Source organism: Panulirus ornatus, chromosome 20, assembly GCF_036320965.1.
Source record: "Panulirus ornatus isolate Po-2019 chromosome 20, ASM3632096v1, whole genome shotgun sequence".
In the NCBI taxonomy this organism is placed as follows: domain Eukaryota; kingdom Metazoa; phylum Arthropoda; class Malacostraca; order Decapoda; family Palinuridae; genus Panulirus; species Panulirus ornatus.
In genome coordinates this window covers 67,543,199-67,564,212 of record NC_092243.1, presented here as the reverse complement: position 1 = coordinate 67,564,212, position 21,014 = coordinate 67,543,199, and the positions used below count along the sequence as shown (strand labels likewise).

The 21,014-nt window shown below is 37.3% G+C and overlaps 1 protein-coding gene across 3 annotated transcripts in view; it reads right to left on the bottom strand.

Annotated features, from left to right (window-relative positions):
* Positions 1–21,014, bottom strand: part of Ppt1 (Palmitoyl-protein thioesterase 1) — a 62,993-nt gene that overhangs the window by 6,613 nt on the left and 35,366 nt on the right. For 2 of the 3 annotated variants that reach the window (XM_071675136.1, XM_071675138.1), the window contains exons 2-6: positions 18,409–18,518; positions 17,917–18,044; positions 4,610–4,774; positions 4,125–4,230; positions 1,243–1,413 (exon numbers count right to left, since the gene is read on the bottom strand). In XM_071675136.1, the coding sequence (XP_071531237.1) occupies positions 1,243–1,413; positions 4,125–4,230; positions 4,610–4,774; positions 17,917–18,044; positions 18,409–18,518 (680 nt within the window). Of the gene's footprint in view, positions 1–1,242; positions 1,414–4,124; positions 4,231–4,609; positions 4,775–8,221; positions 8,378–17,916; positions 18,045–18,408; positions 18,519–21,014 lie in introns of all 3 variants that reach the window. The other variant, XM_071675137.1, reaches the window with a different exon arrangement.

Here is a 21,014-nt window from a genome sequence, read left to right as displayed (position 1 = left end):
TTTCCAGACACAAGTTGGTCTTGCTTAACAGGCTATGTGCATTCCTCAAAAATGGCTCAACATGACCCATTTTCACTCAGACGTGTCACTGGCCAAAAATGTTTTGCCCAAAATCCCATGACTGAAATTTGCTCCATCCATCCAGAAGACTTTATTCCCAAAACCTAATCTACCAGTACCATCAGTGAGCTAGATAACATGCTGAGTAACATGCAACACCAGGGTGGATGCCAAGCTGAACAACATGTCGAGTAACATCAGTGTTACACTGAAGGATGCTGTGCAAGACGGCAACATTCTTGACAGTGGAGTAGCGTGGGTAACTGTCTAAGATATGACAAAAGGAATGGAGCACCGATGTGCCTGCCACACAAATGCAGGTTGGCCGCTTGACTGAGAATTTATGGCAACCCCCCCCCCTCCCCATTCATTCATTCATTTATTCTTTCATTCATTGTGCAGAATTATATGAATCCCTAGCAAACTGACTCCACATTGACTGAGGTACATATTTGGAAAGTATTTGGTTAGTGAGATGTATCAGGATAACTCACTATAAAACATATGATTATACTTCATGCTATGAAAAACCTAGAATGTACGAATAGAACTTGCAAAACTGGCTATATGTATATGCAGTGTAAATATCATACATTTATGCTAAAATTCAACTCTAAAGGGGAAACTTCTGCTGCAAAGCAAGAATAAGCATCAGTAGCCGAGCCATCATATCTGCTGACAAACTCACTCAGCTTTTCCTAGAACACACATCTCTCTCCCATAGTCCTCTAATTTCCAGGTGCATAATCAACCACCTCTCATAATCCACTTTAATTTTTACCAACATCAGTCTGGGACACACTTCCTTATACTTTTTCACAGAAGCCCAAACCTCCTTCATCAGGAATGCTACCCCTTGCTTAGCTCTTGTTATCATGTGACTTTAGCCCTAAAACATTCCAAAAACCATTATTTCCCTTTCCCCTTTAGCCTTGTTTTGCTCTGAGCTAGAACATCAAGGCTTCTCTCCTTAAAACATCCTATCTATCTCTCCTTTCTTCTACCTTAGTTACATCCCTACACTTTCAGTCACCCTAGCCTGAGCCTTCGAGTAGGATGAGTATTCCTTGCTTAGCTCTTTCAGTCCAATCTTTTAGAAATCTAGTTGCCTTCTAAGACACGCAGGAACATGTGAGAAATATTTCTTTCCATATATCTAGAAATATAAATGTGTAGACTGACCTCCAAGTACAACCGAGACTCCTGAAGTGGTATGACTTCAATATCCTGGCCAGGTGCATAGAAACCAAACCATTCACTCTCAGCAGGGACTACCATTCTGTCCTCCAGAAACCTGACCATCACAAAATTGTCCAACTTTTTCAGATTATTTCGGTAGTCTTCATTCAGTACCTGAAAATATGAAAGGTATGATACAATGAGTTGATGCTCCATCCAAAAACTATTTTTCTCCCATTCTCACTTTGTTCTTCGTCTTTTAAGTGTGACAATTCTATCCCTATCATCAGAAAATGTTCCTGAAGTATTTAATGCAAGGTTCTAAACCATATGAAAATGATAAAATATCTGTCAACTCTAAAGAAAATGACAGAGATTCATAAAACATTAAAGTACGAATAGCAGGATTGATGGTACAATAGTAATTTGCACCTTTTTAAAGATCTTAAAAACAAAATATCTATATACATAAGAAGAACAAAGTAGAAATGATGTAAATCAAATGCATGAGAATACATAAGTAGTGTGACTCTGAATGATCATGGGAGAAATCAGTGTAAGAAAGAAATAATGTAGGAAGCACAATCTGAGAGAGAGCAGACTATTGTGCTGAAATAGTTTGGACATATGGAGAGGATAAGAAGACAATGACTGACAAAGAGGATTTATGCGTCAAAAGTAGAAGAAGGAAGATAGAAAGGAAGGCTAAGAGAGAGAGAGAGACAGACAGACAGGAGGATGGAATAATGGGGGCTTTGGGGTGCCGGTATCAAGACCTAATGAACTGGTTCTATGTAGTATAAAGGGGGAAATGTGCTGAATCAGGGCCTGTGAAGCAGTCTGCAGGGCTGTGGATTTCTTTTATGTTCAAGGCACCAATCACAGACAAAAGTCCACATTTGGCTGGGCCTTAATTGAAATATAAAAAGGGTTCATGGAAAAAAGAAATGAGAAAGGATATTCTAAAAATTCAATAGAAGGGAAAATCTGCCTTTCAGAGAGGGCCAGGTCATTATTGTCAGTAAAGACATTTGAAGTGAAGAGTCCTACAGCTTTAGGATGTATGGAAAGAAACAGAAGCATTACAACAGCCCATTCGAGTTGCTAACTGTTACCTAGTAATCATATAACACAGAAGCTTGCTGATTATTATGTCGTTTAGCTAATGGTGGGGGCACGCAAGCACCCGACTCTTGAGGGTATAAATGAAAGTAAAATCTTTTAAAGAGGGAAAGTGAACCAATACTGCAGTGTAGGGCAAGTGGGTCAAGTTGTGAGGTCTAACTGGAAGAGCTGGTAAGTCAAACTGTTTCAGATTTAACTCTGTATCATAAGAACATTAAGCTCAAATCTCCCCAGTGGGAGAGCAGTGCTCCCAGTTTCTTATATGCACACTTGGCTATCTGTGTACTGTAAGGTTTCCAAGATGGGTTATCATAAGTACATTAAGCTTGAATCTCTCCAGTACGAGAGCAGTGCTCCCAGTTTCTTATATGCACACTTGGCTATCTGTGTACTGTAAGGTTTCCAAGATGGGTAAGGCATTAAAGTGATACCAAGTACCACCATACCATTACACTGAAGGTTGAATTAGAGATCCATGTAAAGAGAAAGAGTTAATAAAGTTTTAGAGATATGTGCTGAAATTTGAGTTTTGGAGGCAATGAGGTTGTCTAACCCACCTGAAATATCATATCCAAGTCAGAGTCTATGCTGAAAACTGTCATGAAAAGATGCAGTTTCAGCAAGAAAAATGGAACATATTAAAAGGCAGTGGAGGAATGCAGTGCTGTGTCACATGATTACTGTGTGGCTGTTGGCAACTCAAGGGTGGGCCATTTCGATAAATGTTTCCTTCCTCCACCTTAAAGCTTTGAAATTCTCTACTTTCTTTTATGTCTTTCCCAAGCACTTTATAAAGGACAGGTTTTTCTCTTCCTCCAAAACAGGTAAATACTTTTCCTTGTCTCTTCTTTTTCCCTTTCATTAACCTCTTTAAATTCTTCAATTAAGGCCAAGCCCTGATGTGGACTTTTGTCCACAACTGGAGCCTTAAAAAAAAAAAGTGCAACTGTTTATCCTTAGAAGAAAAGAAAAAATTACATTTTTAAAGACGTGTGGGAAAGTAGACAAAACCCAGAGGTACACTGCCATTGACAGAAAAAGGGATAGTTTGATCCAGATAAATTAAGAAGACAGACTGGCCAAAGAGGAAGGTAGTTATGAGAGAACAAAGTGAAGGAGGGAAGTTGAAAGAAGGAGGTTTAGATATAAGACACTGGTGCCATACCTTATATGCTTTAGTTTCAATACAGAATACCTGACAGCTAGATAGATGTAGTCAAATGAAGCTACTATTCATTTGTTCTTGATGCTAACTCAATAAAACAGGTGGGGCAACTGGTTTTCATGGCCCTGGCATCATCCACAAACATATTCAGGTATGAGTCTAGTCCTTCAAGTACATCGTTTTCATACACCAAGAAAAGCAGCACCCCATGACTGAGCCATGTAACAGTCCACTTGCATCCTCCGCCCATTTAGAAAATGTGTCTCTTAACTGCATCCTTCACTCCTTTCCAGACAAGTATTTCACAATCCATTGAAGGAGTTCATATGTGTATGTTTGTGAGAGTGTTTTTCAATATTTCACATTCACACTACAACATGTTTTGCTAGAATGTTACCTTATCATTACAGGGGAGTGGGTATGTATGTATAGGTGTATATTTTTATACACACATACCAATATTTCACATTCAGAACCTTCACATAATATATCAAAAACCTTATTTCATTGAGCAACATTATGCCCTAGAAGGGTATGATGAAGTATTAACGTATATACTTTAACAAAAACAAGATCAACCTTATCCACAGCTAACCTTTTCATTGTTGATGTCAGCCAAGAAAATGGACTTATTGCGATAGTCTTCTTCATGAAGAGGGTCATGCCAATACTGAGCCTGTACCAATGTGTCCTGGATCCAGCTAAATGATAATCATTTTTAATGAACATCAAAATTCTGAACAAAACTGTCAAGTTCACATTAATAAGTTATATCTTACCTTAAAAACCCAACTAAATCCTAATATTTACAATCAACATTTCCCAAATATTTCATACTCTCTTATATTTAGCAACCCAAACTATACGTCAACTCTATGGGTCAAATCACCTGCAGAGGATATCCTTACTCTTATTTCATTATACCATAGTTTTATACAGTTACAAAACAGGAGTAACCAAACTACCACCAGAATTAATGAAAATTTTTTTACGGTTACAATCACATCTTCCTTATTGAAAATGTTAACTTGGTTTCAGTATGATTATCAGTTTAACATACAGAATATATCTGATACTTACTGAATGTACGATCCATAATTCAGCACTCTGCGGACATATTCACACATGCGGGACTGCACTGGGGATTCAGGACAAGACGGTAAGCCAAACACACCATGATGCTGCCCCCCAAATGTAATCAAATTCTTCATATGAGGATCTGGACAACGCTCTGCCACTGCACGTCTGCACATAAAATAACTAACACCATCACCGCCACACCCAATGCACTAAAACATCACATGCTGTTGAGGACACAAATTGCACAGTTGCAAGGAAGACAGTACTGCAACAAGAGAGATAAGTGGGTTGGGAGAGAAGGTTGAAAGAATGTCGGGAACAATCAGGTAAAATGACAATATGAAACAGAGAAGGAAAGGGATGACAAAATATGGAGGCATAAGTGATAAAGTGAAAAGAATATGAATAAAAGAACATAATTCAGCACAAAAGAAAAACAAAGGATGCTCCAAGAAAAAGGAATAACAGGAAAGATGAAAATTTGGAACAAAAAAGGGAAGGAGTATGAAAAGAATGAAAGATACTGTGTATTGAGGAAGAAGTTTAGGGACACATGTGGCAGTTAAGCACTAAGCCAAATGTGTTTAAAAGAGAAGAGAAATAATCTGAAAAGTTGTTGAATGTTAGCTAGTTTATTCACATTCAGTAGGCTATCTGTGTTGTGACTGAGCTTGAAGGAAGAGACTGGGAAAGAATAATGTATTTCTGACAGAATGAGTTTGGTGAAGTGGAACAAGCAGAAAACGTTACATTATATGGTTCAATGCCCAGAGTAGACAATAGAAGAGATGGTGAGGGAAGGAGTCAAGGTAGTTGCAGCAGCTTTCAAGTAACATATGCAAGTGTCTGGGGTTATTGTATTTGGGTATATGCCACTGAATGTTTTTTGAAAGAAAAAGTTGTTAAGGATAGCTAAAAAAAGATAGGAAATCAACCTACCTAATACAGGAGACAAGGTATATAGAAGAGTAGTTATGGTAAGAATTAAGCGACAAAGTGAGTGGCTGGGAGGTTTTCCTGAGAGGTATGGATGTGTAGATCATTATATATTTTATCATGTGACATAGCTGAAAAATACTAAAGAAACACAAGGCAAGCTAAACAGCTATCAAGAATTTGGAGACATGCATACTAAAGAGGTGAGAGAAAAGGAGTGTGAAATGTACTAAGATGTGGAGTTGCACAAAAGGTAATGGATGACCTACACACTTTTCACTGAATAAAATGCATAAAAACAAGCAGATGGACGAGCAAGTGGCTTAGGGTAAAGATGAGTTTAAGCAGTGATGTTTTATGTCCTCAAGATGAAATCATGATGATACGAAAAAATGTACAGGTAAAAAGTTACAATGGAAAAGATGGCATGGAATGAAGTATTGGGACAGAGTTAAATACAAATGGGTTAAACTGCAAAGGGGCACAAGAACAGTGTGAGAAAACTGGAATAATTATGCAAAAAAAGAGGAAGCTGACAGTAAATGATAATACAAAGTGTATATGTCTAAGAGGAAAGACTGGGAGGTTGAAAAGGAGTTCTGGTTCTCAAATATCTAAGGAGTGCATCTATCCTGAATATTCTGTGTAAAATGTATCCTGAGATATCAAGTGGTGAAAGTCAAGCAAAGCTTATACGGAAATAAAATGGTTTTGCTGAGATGAAGGAGCCTGTTGAAAGGAAATTTTCAACATATATCAATGCATGCTAGAGATATGTGGATGTGCAACAACAAAATAAGAAAGAGTATGAAAGACAATATACATATTCCTTTAAATTCAGTAAGAACAATATGCACTCTGAATATGAGAGGAAAAAGAGATGACTGTAGGTGAAAATAATTAGGAGAAAGCACTGGGAAGATATGGGCTTTTGGAACAGATAATGCACAAAGGATAACAAAGGTAAATAAAAGTTACAAAGGGAACAGATAAACTACGAGTGAGGTAAGGAGGATAGAATGAGGGATCATATGGATGAAAGGGATATTGACATACAGAAATACATGAAGCTGTACAAAAACAGAAATGCACGAAAGAGTTTGCTGCAGGAGTCATCTTTAAATGTGTCTATAATGGATGCATAGTCATACATCACCTAATGTCCAGCTATAAATAAGAGAACACAGAGCACTGAAAATCTGATAACATCAGAACACACAATTTCTACTGATTGTTGGAAATTGTCAAAGGATAAAATCATGCAAACACAAAGATTATAATGACAACAGTAATAATAAATAAAATAGGAAAAAGAATGCAAGAATACTTTGCGATAGCACCAATGATCACTTGATAAGTCTTTATCATGTCATGTTGGACCTTTCTTTACAAGCAATTAATGAGAGGAAATGAACTGAAATGAAAAAATTGACACCAATACAAAAAAAATACCTACAAATACTGATGAGAACAGACAGTGCAGCTAGCAATGCACATTCTCATGAAGGGAAATGGCTACAGTGCAACACTGTAAATCAAGAGGGATGGGGAGGAGGTAAGCATTATCAAATGACCATTAATATCATCAGAAAATACTCAGAATCAAAATTTCTTCCAGAGAAAAACTACTCGATACTTTAGCCAAATACAGTAAAATTTGGGAGGCAGTAATGTGATAGGACTCTTGATGCTTGCCAGATAACATTAACATTACAATTTTAAAGTCAACATCACACTGTTAAAATTCAATCTGTCATTTGAACACACATGGCTTTGTTAATTCATGTATCATATTAATCAGATTGTAATTCTATTCAGTTTCTACATAATATAACAATCCCAAAAGATTTATGTGGTATCATACGGTTAAATACAACACTATAAATAAACATTTTCAAAAAGTCTCTCTTACAATACCAAAGGGAAACTTATAAAGTAAAGGAAATGTCATAATTTTTGTGAATTCAAGATGATGAAAATCTCATGTTTCTCAAATCCACTGGGATATGATGTGCTGCTTCCATAATATATGAAGCAGTTAGTTTCTACAAATGGTGAAAATAGGCATTTCTGTAGAATACAGTCCAACAATATGAAGAAAAACAAAATGCATGAACTTTGAGGAAAACCCATGACATTTTGCATGACTGTATAAGCATGTGCATTTAGCATTTCCAGGCAAAAAACAGAAACACTTTAGTTTTATTCAATATGGCCACAAGAACTTTTCTTTCTGTTAAAATGCAAATATTACATCTAAGCTTGATTCTTCTGTGATAAGGTAAAATGACCAACATTAATAATACAAATGAAAATAGATGGTCTCACAAAACCAACACTTACAGCCTTTCCAAACATTATATCCCTTACAGACTTAATTAAATTTGATCTTTCAATATTCTATCATTTCTCTTCCTTTTTCTACTGTTAAGAGAGGTCCATTATCAGTCTGCATCAAAGAGGCTGTTCTACTGTTAGGAGAGAGGTCCACTATCAGTCTGCATCAAAGAGGCTGAAGTATCAAGTAATTCTTCACTGTCAGGAAAATTCTGTTTACATGATAAGCATCATATTTCAAACATCAGAATACCCAACCCACAGCACACACCACCTGCCAACCCAGTACACTCTTGAAATCTATCCAAATCAATATAAATCATTCTTTATTTTCATTACTTAATGTATGCTCCCATGCTGAGCAGGCGTCTCATTTCCTCACAAAACAGGTCATCAGGCTGACAGGAGGGAAGACCAAATATGCCTTGATGTTGACCACCAAATGTGATCAGGTTATGCATTACTGGCTCAGGACAGCGTTCTGCTACAGCACGACTATAAAATTTGAATGTAGTTAGGCTCACTACAATACACATTGTATTTCTAGTCCTGTTTTGGCTCACATTTCTGTTACAAGATATTTCTTGATGTTGTACTTCTTGTAATTCATTACTGGTGTATGAATTTGTCTTAAACCTACTAGGGAGAAACATTTATAAAATTATATCAAAAATTATAAATCAGTGTTTCATTCATTGTGTGAAAGAAAATTTATGAAAAACAAGCAATGTAACTTCAGGTGTTGGATAAGTTTTTCCTATAGCTTTTCTGAATATGTTGATAACCTTAAGTTCACGCAATATGTAATAACATACCAAAGAAAACTGTGTAAAAAAAACACATAATGAGTACAGTTTACTGTACTATTCATCATGTTAAGTTGTACATTTATACCTGTGAGATGACTGACCACTTGCCTCCCTGAACTGGAAACGTTCCAAACTGTACACTTTTGTGCCGTTCATACTTCATATTTTTCTAATATACTGTATTCATCTGTCTATCTATCTATATCTCTAATGCCTGTTCCCATCTGGAACTCCCTCAGTGGAGTGGCCATAGCAATAGGATCTCCATAACCAGTGGACTCCAGAGACACTTTTAGCCTTTAGTGCCTCATCCTTAACAGGCCACTGTTAGAGAGCAACTCTAGTGAGGTGTTTGCAGGGGTTCCGACGTAATGTTCCTACAGACTACTTCTACATATTACTCCTGCCTCATGTTTCTGCCTAAGGTTCCTGCCAAAATGCTCCCACTTCTATCTACTCCTACCATTTTGCCGAAAGGTAGAGCTAGTGCATAGTGCTCACTGCAGGAAAATCTAGTGCTAAGAAAAGTGAGCTGTGTGAGTTGAGTATTGTCAAGTGATATGTATGACAAGGAGAGATTATATGCTTGTGGACGGAATGCCAGTAGTCCACGTGTGGGTGAGGCAGAAAGAAAAGACAGTGACATGGGTAAAACTGAAAGTGGATGGAGAGAGAAAAGATCATGAGGGAAGTGTTTTGGCAGCAGCTGAGTGAGTCCGTTAGTAGCTTTGATGCACAAGACCAGGTTACAGTGATGGGTGATTTAAATGCAAAGGTGAGTAATGTGGCAGTTGAGGGTATAATTGGTGTACATGGGGTGTTCAATGTTGTAAATGGAAATGGTGAAGAGCTTGTAGATCTGTGTGCTGAAAAAGGACTGGTGATTGGGAATACCTGGTTTAAAAGGAGAGACATACATAAGTATACTTAAATAGGAGACATGGCCAGACAGTATTTTTGGATTACATGTTCATTGATAGGCGTGTAAAAAAGAGACTTTTCGATATTAATGTGCTGAGAGGGGCAACTGGAGAGATGTCTGATCATTATCTTGTGCAGGCAAAAGTGAAGATTTGTAGAGGTTTTCAGAAAAGAAGAGAGAATGTTGGGGTGAAGAGAGTGGTGAAAGTAGAGGTTTTCAGAAAAGAAGAGAGAATGTTGGGGTGAAGAGAGTGGTGAGAGTAAGTGAGCCTGGAAAGGAGACTTGTGTGAGGAAGTACTATGAGAGACTGAGTGCAGAATGGTAAACAGAGAAGAGGTAGTGTAAGCTTTGTGGAAAATGAAAGCCAGCAAGGCAGCGGGTTTGGATGGTATTGCTTTGGAATTTATAAAAAACGAGGGTGATTGTGTAGTTGACCGGTTGGTAAGGATATTCAATGTATGTATGGATCATGGTGAAGTGCCTGAAGATTGGCAGAATGCATACATAATGCCACTGGACAAAGGCTAAGGGGATAAAGGTAAGTGTTCAATTTACAGAGGTATAAGTTTGTTGAGTATTCCTGGGAAATTATATGGGAGGGTACTGATTGAGAGGGTGAAGGCATGTACAGAGCATCAGATTGGGGAAGAGCAGTGTGGTTTCAGACGTGGTAGAGGATGTGTGGATCAGGTGTTTCCTTTGAAGAATGTACGTGAGAAATACTTAGAAAAACAGATGGATTTGTATGTAGCATTTATGGATCTGGAGAGGGCATAGGATAGGGTGGATAGAGATGCTTTGTGGAAGGATTTTAGAGTATGTGGTGTGGGAGGTAAGTTGCTAGAAGCAGTGAAAAGCTTTTACCAAGGATGTAAGGCATGTGTACGAGTTGGAAGAGAGGAAAAGGAATGGTTCCCAGTGAATGTCGGACTGCAGCAAGGGTGTGTAATGTCTCCATGATTGTTCAATTTGTTTATGAATGAGGTGGTTAGGGAGGTGAATGCAAGAGTTTTGGAGAGAGGGGCAAGTATGCAGTCTGTTCTGGATGAGAGGGCTTGGGAAGTGAGTCAGTTGTTGTTCGCTGATGACACAGCATTGGTGGCTGATGCGGGTGAGAAACTGGAGAAGTTGGTGACTGAGTTTGGTAAAGTGTGTGAAAGAAAAAAGCAGAGAGTAAATGTGAATAAGAGCAAGATTATTAGGTTCAGTAGGGTTGAGAGACATGTTAATTGGGAAGTAAGCTGGAATGGAGAAAACTGGATGAGGTGAAGTGTTTAGATATCTGGGAGTGGATTTAGTGGCGAATGGAACCATGGAAGTGGAATTGAGTCAAAGGGTGGGGAGGGGGCGAGGGTTCTGTGAACGTTAAAGAATAAGTGGAAGGCGAGAACGTTATCTTGGAGCAAAAATGGGTATGTTTTAAGCAATAGCGGTTATAACAATGTTATATGGTTGTGAGGCATGGGCTATAGATAGAGTTGTGCGAAGGAGGGTGGATGCATTGGAAATGAAATGTCTGAGGACAATACGTGGTGACAGGTGGCTTGATCTAGTAAGTAATGAAAGGGTAAGAGAGATGTGTGGTAATAAAAAGAATGTGGTTGAGAGAGCAGAGGAGGGTGCGTTGAAATGGTTTGTTCACATTTAGAGGATTAGTGAGGGATGATTGACAAAGAGGATATATGTGTCGGAGGTAGAGGGAAGAAGGAGAAGTGGGAGACCAAATTGGAGGTGGAAGCATGGAGTGAAAAAGATTTTGAGCGTTAGGGGCCTGAACATACAGGAGGGTGGCAGGCATGCAAGGAACAGAATAAATTGGAACAATGTGGTATACCGGGGTCAACGTGCTGTCGATGGATTGAACCTGGGCATGTAAAGCATCTGGGGTAAACCATGGAAAGTTTTGTGGGGCCTGGATGTGGAAAGGGAGCTGTGGTTTGGGTGCATTACACACAACAGCTAGAGACTGAGTGTGAATGAATGTGGCCTTTTTTGTCTTTTCCTAGCGCTACCTTGCGCGCACAGGGTAAGTGTGTGTGTGTGTGTGTGTGTGTGTGTGTGTGTGTGTGTGTGTGTGTGTGTGTGTGTGTGTGTGTGCTATTTCATGTGTGGCGGGGTGGTGACAGGAATGGATAAAGGCAGCAAGTATGAATATGTACAAGTGTATATATGTACATATCTGTGTATGTATATGTATGTATATGTTGAAATGTATTGGTATGTATATGTGCATGTGTGGGTGTTTATGTATATACATGTGTATTTGGGTGGATTGGGCCATTCTTTCATCTGTTTCCTTGTGCTACCTCGCTAACATGGGAGACAGCAATTAAGCATAATAATTTTTTCTCATACTTGATTGCTACTTCCCTCATTAGCAAAGTAGAACAAGGAAGATGAAGAATGGCTACATCGGCTCATATCCATTCCCTAGATGTCATCTGTAATGCACCGAAATCACAGTTCCATATCAATAACCAAGCCCCACAGACCTTTCCATGATTTACCCCAGATGCTTCACATGACCTGATTCAGTCCACTGACAGTGCAAGGACCCCTGTATACTACATCATTCCAGTTCACTCTATGCTGTGCATGCCTTTCAACCTCTTGCATGTACAGGGTCCAATAGTTCAAAATCTTTTTTCACTCCATCCTTCCATCTCTAATCTAGTCTCCTCATCTCCTTGTTCCCTTCCCTTCTGACACATATATCCTCTTAGTCAACCTTTCCTCTCTCATTCTCTCCATGTGTCCAAACCATTTCAGTGCACCTCTTCAGCTCTCTTAACCACACTTTATATTCTCATACCTCACTCTTACCCTTTAATTACTTAATCAATCAAACCACCTCATACCCTTACAGTTCTCAAACATTTGATTTCCAACTCATCCACCCTCCTCACACAGCCATGGCTTTGATGTCTTGAACCAAGTCACCATTTTCCATAATTAACAGACCCATTGACAAGATAATGACTCTCTTGCTTCTTACATAAATGTAAAACCCCTCAGGGTTTCTTTTCCTATTTCAAGCAATATGTGCTTCATAATGAAATTTACTTTGTCGTTAATTCTCTTACTTTTTATAAGCAAATTCACATGACTTACTTTACATGTTGGTTATTGGATTCTCTGAGTTTTTTATAAGCTACTTTCTTAGTCAACAGGCACTTCTTTATTTCACCATTCCACCACCTTCGCTTCGTTTTAGAAACAGACTATCCACTACACACTGGGACATATTTTCCCTCTACTGCTTTGAAGCTTTTAATGAAGCTTTTCCAAGCAATATTCATCTCATTTTATTGACCATATCAACCCAGGTTTGCCTGTCAAGAGCAATGTGAAGATCACTAAAATCTACATGTTTAAAAGTGTTTTTCCTTTTGTTGTAAATATCATGTTCATCAACATGACTTGCACTGAGAGACCTCAAAGGTAATTTGTTTGAGATCACTTGCACGAAACTTTTCTCTAACTTCAACTTTATCAAGATCTTCATCTGTAGTTAGAACTAAATCTAGTATATTCTTGTCAAAAGTAGGTTTTTAAACTATTTAGATTAGGGCACCATCAAGAAAATTTAGGTTGGATTTTTGCACGGAGCAAGAGAAAAGGGATTCTCCCTATTTAGATAATGTTATGTTAAAATCTCCTACTATGATACAATCTTGTCCATTACAAACTTCTGCTATCTGATCATAAGATCTTTCATCTACCTCTGATGACTATGCAGGGGGGGTCCTATACACTATTTCGAAAAAATGGAGTCAACATTCTCAAGGACTACAGCATTTCTTTACTAGAGAATGTAAATTATGTGAACTTTAACAAAGAGCAGGACATCACCACCTACATTGTTTCCTATCCCTATTAAGAAGAGTGTACCCTGAAACTGAGTATTCAGTAGAGAAATCTCTATTTCTGGTATCTAACTAAGATTCAGAAATGGCAATCATAATTTCAATCTAATGCTGTTGTCACTAATTCTGAAATTCTGTTATGTATAATCCAAGCGTTAACATAAAATAATTTTGAGACTTCGAGACCTATTTGGAATGGTTTGTACAGCAGATGATGGGTCTGCTTCTCACAAGCTGTATTCTTTAACCAAAATGCACATCTAGACTCATTAAGGAGCCTTCCAGAATGCATAGCTCCCATTTCTAAACTTGAAATGATGATGTAAAATGTATGATAATGCCCATTCTGGTTGGATGACATCAAACAAACACACAGTAAATTCTCATGCAAATTTTCAGTTCTGTAATCATTTAAATACTTAATTACAGTACTTAATGGCCCATAAACAATATTTCAGCCTTGGAATTGTATTCAGCATTAAAAAATGAGATATAATGAGGTCTTCAAGCAAATCTATTTAAAAAAAAAAAAAATTGCAAACAATAGTTCTGGGTAATTCTAAGAGCCAAAATAAAAAAATCGTTTTGTTTCAAGTTGAAATAAAGGAAAATCTATTACTGAAAGTCTTCTATAATTAAATATATAATATAAAATATACTAAAATGCTTTCTCATGGATACCAATATGAATGGATTCTCCAGAAAGTTTTTAATTCTATAACAACTTTAATCCTTAATTACAAAACTTAACAGCCCTCAAACAATATTTCAGCCCTAGAATCATAGTTAGCATGAAGAAAAGGTGCTTTGCTGATTTTTGAAGCAAATTTATTTTCTGAGGATAAATTGAAAACTATGCCGTTTTATAATTCAGAGAAATTTAAATTTATAAGTCGAAAAAGTTTCCTTTCAAAAAGTAAATTATATCATAATGCTTCCACTAACCAACAAATATGAGATGACTATAAAGTGATTTCACATAAAATGTTTTAATCTTGTGGACATTCACATACTTAATTATGGGACTTAATACCCCCGACACATTATATCAGCCCAGAATCACATTTAGCATGAAGAACAATTGCTATACTGAAGTTCTGAATCAAATCCATTTCCACAGAAAAATACCAAAAAATGCACAGTAATTTTTTGAGTTGAAATTTTTTTTGTTTCAGAACTGAAATAAAACAAGAAATGATAATGTAAAATATACAATGTAAAATACACTGTAATGCTTCTACTGGCCAACAAATACCACATCAATAAGAAACAAATTCTCATGAAAGTTTTTACTTCTCGAATCCTTTAAACACTTTTGAAAAAAATAATGAAAGTCCACTATACTTGAAATGATAATATAAAGTAAATCAATGAGCTACCTCTGGCCAGAAGATACCAACTAAAATATTCCCTGAACTATTAACTGCAATATTTGGTATCTTTGTGAGGGTATTAAATCTGCTTGAAAAGGTCTATCATTCTTGATGAATTTGAATCTGGGCTCAAAATATATGTCAGGGGAATTTATGGCCAGGTTTTTGTATTTTCGTATTTTTCTGAAGACTATAAATTCACCTCAAAACCTCAGTATAAGGACAATTTCTGATCCTGAATTCAAACTTATGGTTCAAATGTATATTGAGAGATATCTATGCCTGTAAATAATTGATCAACAGTTAAGAGTATGAGAAAATTTTGTGGTTAATCTCTTCATATTTATTAGGTACATATATACACATGTACATATTCATACTTGCTGCCTTCATCCATTCCCGTCGCCACCCCGCCAATTATGAAATGGCACCCCCTTCCCCTGCGCCTGTGTGAGGTAGCGCTAGGAAAAGATAACAAAGGCAACATTTGTTCACACTCAGTCTCTAGCTGTCATGTGTAATGTACTGAAACCACAGATCCCTTTCTACATCCAGGCCCCATAAAACTTTCCATGGTTTACTCCAAACACTTCACATGCCCTGGTTCAATCCACTGACAGATGTTGACCCCGGTATAACATATCGTTCCAATTCACTCTATTCCTTGCACGCCTTTCACCCTCCTGTATGTCTAGGCCAAAATCTCTCAAAATCTTTTTCACTCCAGCCTTCCACCTCCAATCTGGTCTCCCACTTCTCGTTCCCTCCACCTCTGACACATACATCCTTTTTGTCAATCTTTCCTCTCACATTTTATCCATGTGACAAAACAATTTCAACACACCCTCTTCTGCTCTCTCAGCCACACTCTTTTTATTACCACACATCTCTCTTGCCCTTTCATTACTTGATCAAACCACCTCATACCACAAATTGTCCTCAAACACTTCATTTCCAACACATCCACCCTCCTCCGCACAACCCTATCAACAGCCCACGCCTCGCAACCGTATAACATTGTTGGAACCACTATTCCTTCAAACATACTCATTTTCGCTCTCCGAGATAACATTTTCACCTACACATTTTTCAACGCTCCCAGAACCTTTGCCCCCTCCCCAATCCTGTGACTCACTTCTGCTTCCATGGTTCCATCAACTGCCAAATCCACTCAAAGATATATAAAACACTTCACTTCCTCCAGTTTTTCTCCATTCAAAGTTACCTCCCAATAAACTTGTCTCTCAACCCTACTGTACCTAATAACCTTGCTCTTTCTCTCAGCTTTCTTCTTTCACACACTTTACTAAACTCAGTCACCAACTTCTGCAGTTTCTTACTCGAATCAGCCACCAATGCTGTATCATCAGCAAACAACAACTGACTCACTTCCCAAGCCCTCCCTTCCACAACAGACTGCATACCTGCCCCTCTCTCCAAAACTCTTGCATTCACCTCCTTAACAACCCCATCCATAAACAAATTAAACAATCATGGAGACATCACACACCCCTGCCGCAAACCAACATTCACAGGGAACCAATCACTTTCCTCTCTTCCTACTCATACACATGCCTTACATCCTTGGTAAAAACTTTTCACTGCTTCTAGCAACTTACCTCCCACACCATATACTCTTAATACCTTCCACAAAGCATCTCTATCAACTCTATCATATGCCTTCTCCAGATTCATAAATGCCACATACAAATCCATCTGCTTTTCTAAGTATTTCTCACATACGTTCTTCAAAGCAAACACCTGATCCACACATCCTCTACTTTTCTGAAACCATACTGCTCTTTCCCAATCTGATGCTCTGAACATGCCTTTACCCTCTCAATCAGTAACCTCCCACACAATTTCCCAGGAATACTCAACATTCACCTTTATCCCCTTTGCCTTTGTACAATGGCACTATGCATGCATTTCGCCAATCCCCAGGCACTTCACCATGAACCATCCTTACCAACCAGTCAACAACACAGTCACCCACTTTTTAATAAATTCCACTGCAATACTATCATGAACCACAAAAATGCTCACTTCACCATAATAATGAAATAATAAAAACTCTTAAACATTCTTTCCATCCACTGGTTAGGACACTAATGCACAGTGAAGATTTATCCAATACTGAGTCACAGGTGCATTTCACAGGTCATCTAAACCTACTGTTTTGCATAATAAAACCTGTTTTATATCATCCATCCAACTGACCTGGGAAGGAATAATGATAACAGATACTAGTAGATATATTGCATGAAAGCTGATAGCAAATAGCATCTCAAATCAATAAAAATACCTACAAAATAAGAACATGACAGTGATAAACTGATTACATTTTCCAGATAGCATCTTTTATGATCTAAGATGTCAAGCACTGCAGCCCTCTGCAGCTGAAAGTTTTGTGATTTTCATTGTTTCTTATCAAATACTTATTTCCCTTACAAGCCCATACTTTCCACAGCAACGTTTCAGTCTTGCATGTGATGATTCAATGATAAGGTATGCTATGTACATGAAAATAGTAAATCTTCTAATATTTCACTTAACTTGTAAGAAAATGCAAACATCCAAGGTTCTTTTCCTACTTGTTCTTTAGAAACTGTCCAGTCTTGCAAACCTTACAGCTGGTCATATTCCATAAATGTACAGAATCAACATGATGAAGCAAACATTCCATGACACAACTGTACATCATAGGTCTTCAAATATGTCCTTTTCTATGGAGCTTTACTGCACTGTATGTAAAAATGTAAATGAAATAATATAAAATTAAACAATTCATATATCAAAATATATGAATAACAAGATATTCAATCTTATAAAAAAAAAGGTACTTTCGAACTTACTGTAATAAGAAACTTTATAAACTAAACGTATTTCAAAAAATATCACTAATTCAAGCTACACTGCTGAACAGTTACTCTGCCTCTATAATGGTGAGAAATCATTCTAGCTAAATTGCTAAACAGCTACCCTACCTCTACAATGGTGAGAAATCATGCTAGTTAAACTGTTAAACAGCTACCCTGCCTTTATGGTAATGAGAAACACTTACAGGAATTGGCCACCTTGAGAGAATCCCATAGCATGATATCCTCCCTGGAGTTCTGGGTCTGCTGCTATCTTCTTGCACACCCCTTCCACCTGCTCATTCACATTCCCAAAGTAACCATGCTCTTCATCCTAAAGCATACAAAAATAATAATTTTGCAACAATTATGTAAGCATTAGCCACTATAATCTATATGAAAAACTATATATTCATCAGCAACTAACTGGCTGATGATAAAGTTCAAAATATGGGGTCCCAGAAGTGTAAAAGAGAATAACTATCAACAGGCAGAAAAATTACACTGTACAATGCTAACATAACTGTACCATGAGAACTTTTACACTGGATATCATGGAAAAAAGATGTATTTTCACATTTACAGAGCATGCAATAAATCAAAAGTAATCAACTGCAATGGTGTTCAAAGATTTCATTACAAGAATTACTGGTATACAATCAAAAAGACATCTTTACAGAGCTTTAGTACTGACTTACAGCGATGATGTTATCACCAATCATGATGGACCTGACATAGATCCCTGGGATACGCTCCTCCACCAACTTTTTTATATGACCCATACTGAAGAAGAAGCAGCAGGTGTCACCTGAAATCATTAGTTACAAAGACAGTTTTTCAGATCTTTCAAATGTATAACAGATCTGAAAGTAATCAAATATGGAATTTGGAACACTTACTAAAGTAAAATAATAATAAAGTATCTTCCACATATTCAATAATTCTTTCTAATAGTTACCTTATCAAACACCACAAATCTAAATTCTATTTTTTCAAATTTCAATACAGTATTGTATATGATATTCTGATAGCTTTCATTTAATAACAAAGAATACAATACTTCCCTGTCATTTACATGAAAATGTAACAAGTTCAGAGGAACTTGCTTGATTTTGGCTAACAACTGTTATACAAGTACTACAAATTTGTTATTTCTATAAAGTGCAAAGAATAATGCATCACACCTACCTTAAAAGCGAAAATGATCGGCAAAAAACATGAGTCTGGTCCTAACTACAAACAACTTGATAATATCATTTTGAAAATATCTCACATTGCTGGCTAGTTCCTGTTTCCCCAAACAGTTATTGCTGAGAATGCTGAAAGATTTACCTCTTCTTTTCCTCTTTCTTATCATTAGCAGTGATCACATTTCAATCAACAGTCTAACTGTCTCTCAAGCTGATGATACTACTTCTATTTCCTTTAAAAATATCAAATTTCTATTATAACTGTAACATCATAAAGATATAGTAATTAAAACTGACTAATCATCTAATCAATTTATAGATTTCTGGGGGAAAGTTATATAGAAAAAGATGTAAAAATATATGAGGAGCAAAGTGACAAGTTCAAAACGGCTTTCAAATGGAAGACACTGCAGCCCTAGCATCAGTGTGATGGGATGGTGATGAGTTTTGGAAAGCAGTGAGGCTGCAATAAATTACAAAGACCCAAGCAAACAACTAAAAGGTCTTGATTTAAGTAAGGTTCAGGAGTCCTAATGAAATCACTCCATATGTGCTAACAAACTGCTTGGAAATTTGTTTTATGTCACTGTAAGAGAGTGAAGTGTTAAAGGAATAAATGTGCCAGTTTCTAAGACAGGACACTGAAGTATAGTCTGTAAAACACTGGAAAAGATTATAAAAAAGAAAGATGATAAAAAGTGACCTCCAGTTTAGATAAAACAGAAAGATGCATGGAATGTGTGTAATTACCTATATGCACTGTCCAGGGAGGAAGTTTTACACTCACTGTGTCCTATCTCTTCATCATTCTCTACTACCACAGAACTGCTTAAATTTATGTATGCTGTTTGCATGAATCAAGTTCTCAGACATTCTGTTCCATTCATTCACCATTCTTATACAGAAAGCACATGACATTGTGCCATTTAGGAGGTTGGTAAAGATGCTGGATCTTCCGCAAAAACTAGGACACTCCTCCGACAGAATAAAAATATTACCTATGTGGAAAGAAACAAAGGATGCAGGGCAAAGGAGCCTTCTTGAAATGGAATGGGGTGATCAGTGGCTACTGCAGAGCTCAGTATTGGGACCACTGCTCTTCTCAATCTAAGTAAATGGGCTCAGTTTTGGAACCACTGCTCTTCTTAATCTAAGTAAATGACTCACCAGGAGTGAAATCATACCTGAATGACGCAAATGTCATGAGGAACATAGAGGATATTGAAAATTATATTAATTCACAAATGGACCATATCAAACCCAAGTTAATGTGATAAAAGGTCAATGAAATTTAACCTAGATAAAAGTATTCAGGATGGAGCACAGTAAATCAAAACCTCAATATGAGTATTATCTTACAGGAAGTAAGCTGGAGAGATCTATTTGTAAGAGGGACTCGAGAGTTGACAATATACTAATCCTGTTGTAAACTGTAAAGGTGAAACACTGTCTGTTGGTAAATATTAGAACTGCTCTTCAATCATACATAAGAAAATCTTATGTTGGTGTAGCCAGGCAGGATATTTTCCTGGAGGCATACAAGGTTGAAAGCTATGGCACATTCTCCTTTAGCTATTTTCTTATGTACAGTTTTTATTTGCTGAACAATTTTTCAGTGGTCTTCTTGAAGTTTCTTCAGGAGTTCCCTAAGGAAAGCCAAGCTCCATCTTCAGGCTGGATCTGATGTTTCTGTATATAAGTAGCCACCCACAACAGAACCATCAGATCCAACCTGAAAATGGAACAAGTTAGTTCCTAAGTGTCGCTGCCCTTTGAAGAACTCCTGAAACTTCAAAAAGACCACCAAAAAATTGTACAGTATATAGAAACTGTACATGAACAAACAAATAAAGGAGAATGGGCCATGGGCTTCAACCTCGTTTGCCTCCAAGAACATGAGAAAATATGCAGGAAATTACTCACAGTATACCTGCATTTTAGGCCTAAATTTGAATATACTTCTAAAGTTTGGTAACTGGAATTAAGCACATAGAACTAACAGAAATAGTCTTGATATAGGCACCAAAGATGGTAACAAAATCAAAAGTCAAAATGTGGGCAACACAGATGTTACCAGAATTAGGCCAAGTCACAGTGAGGATTTGAAGTCATAC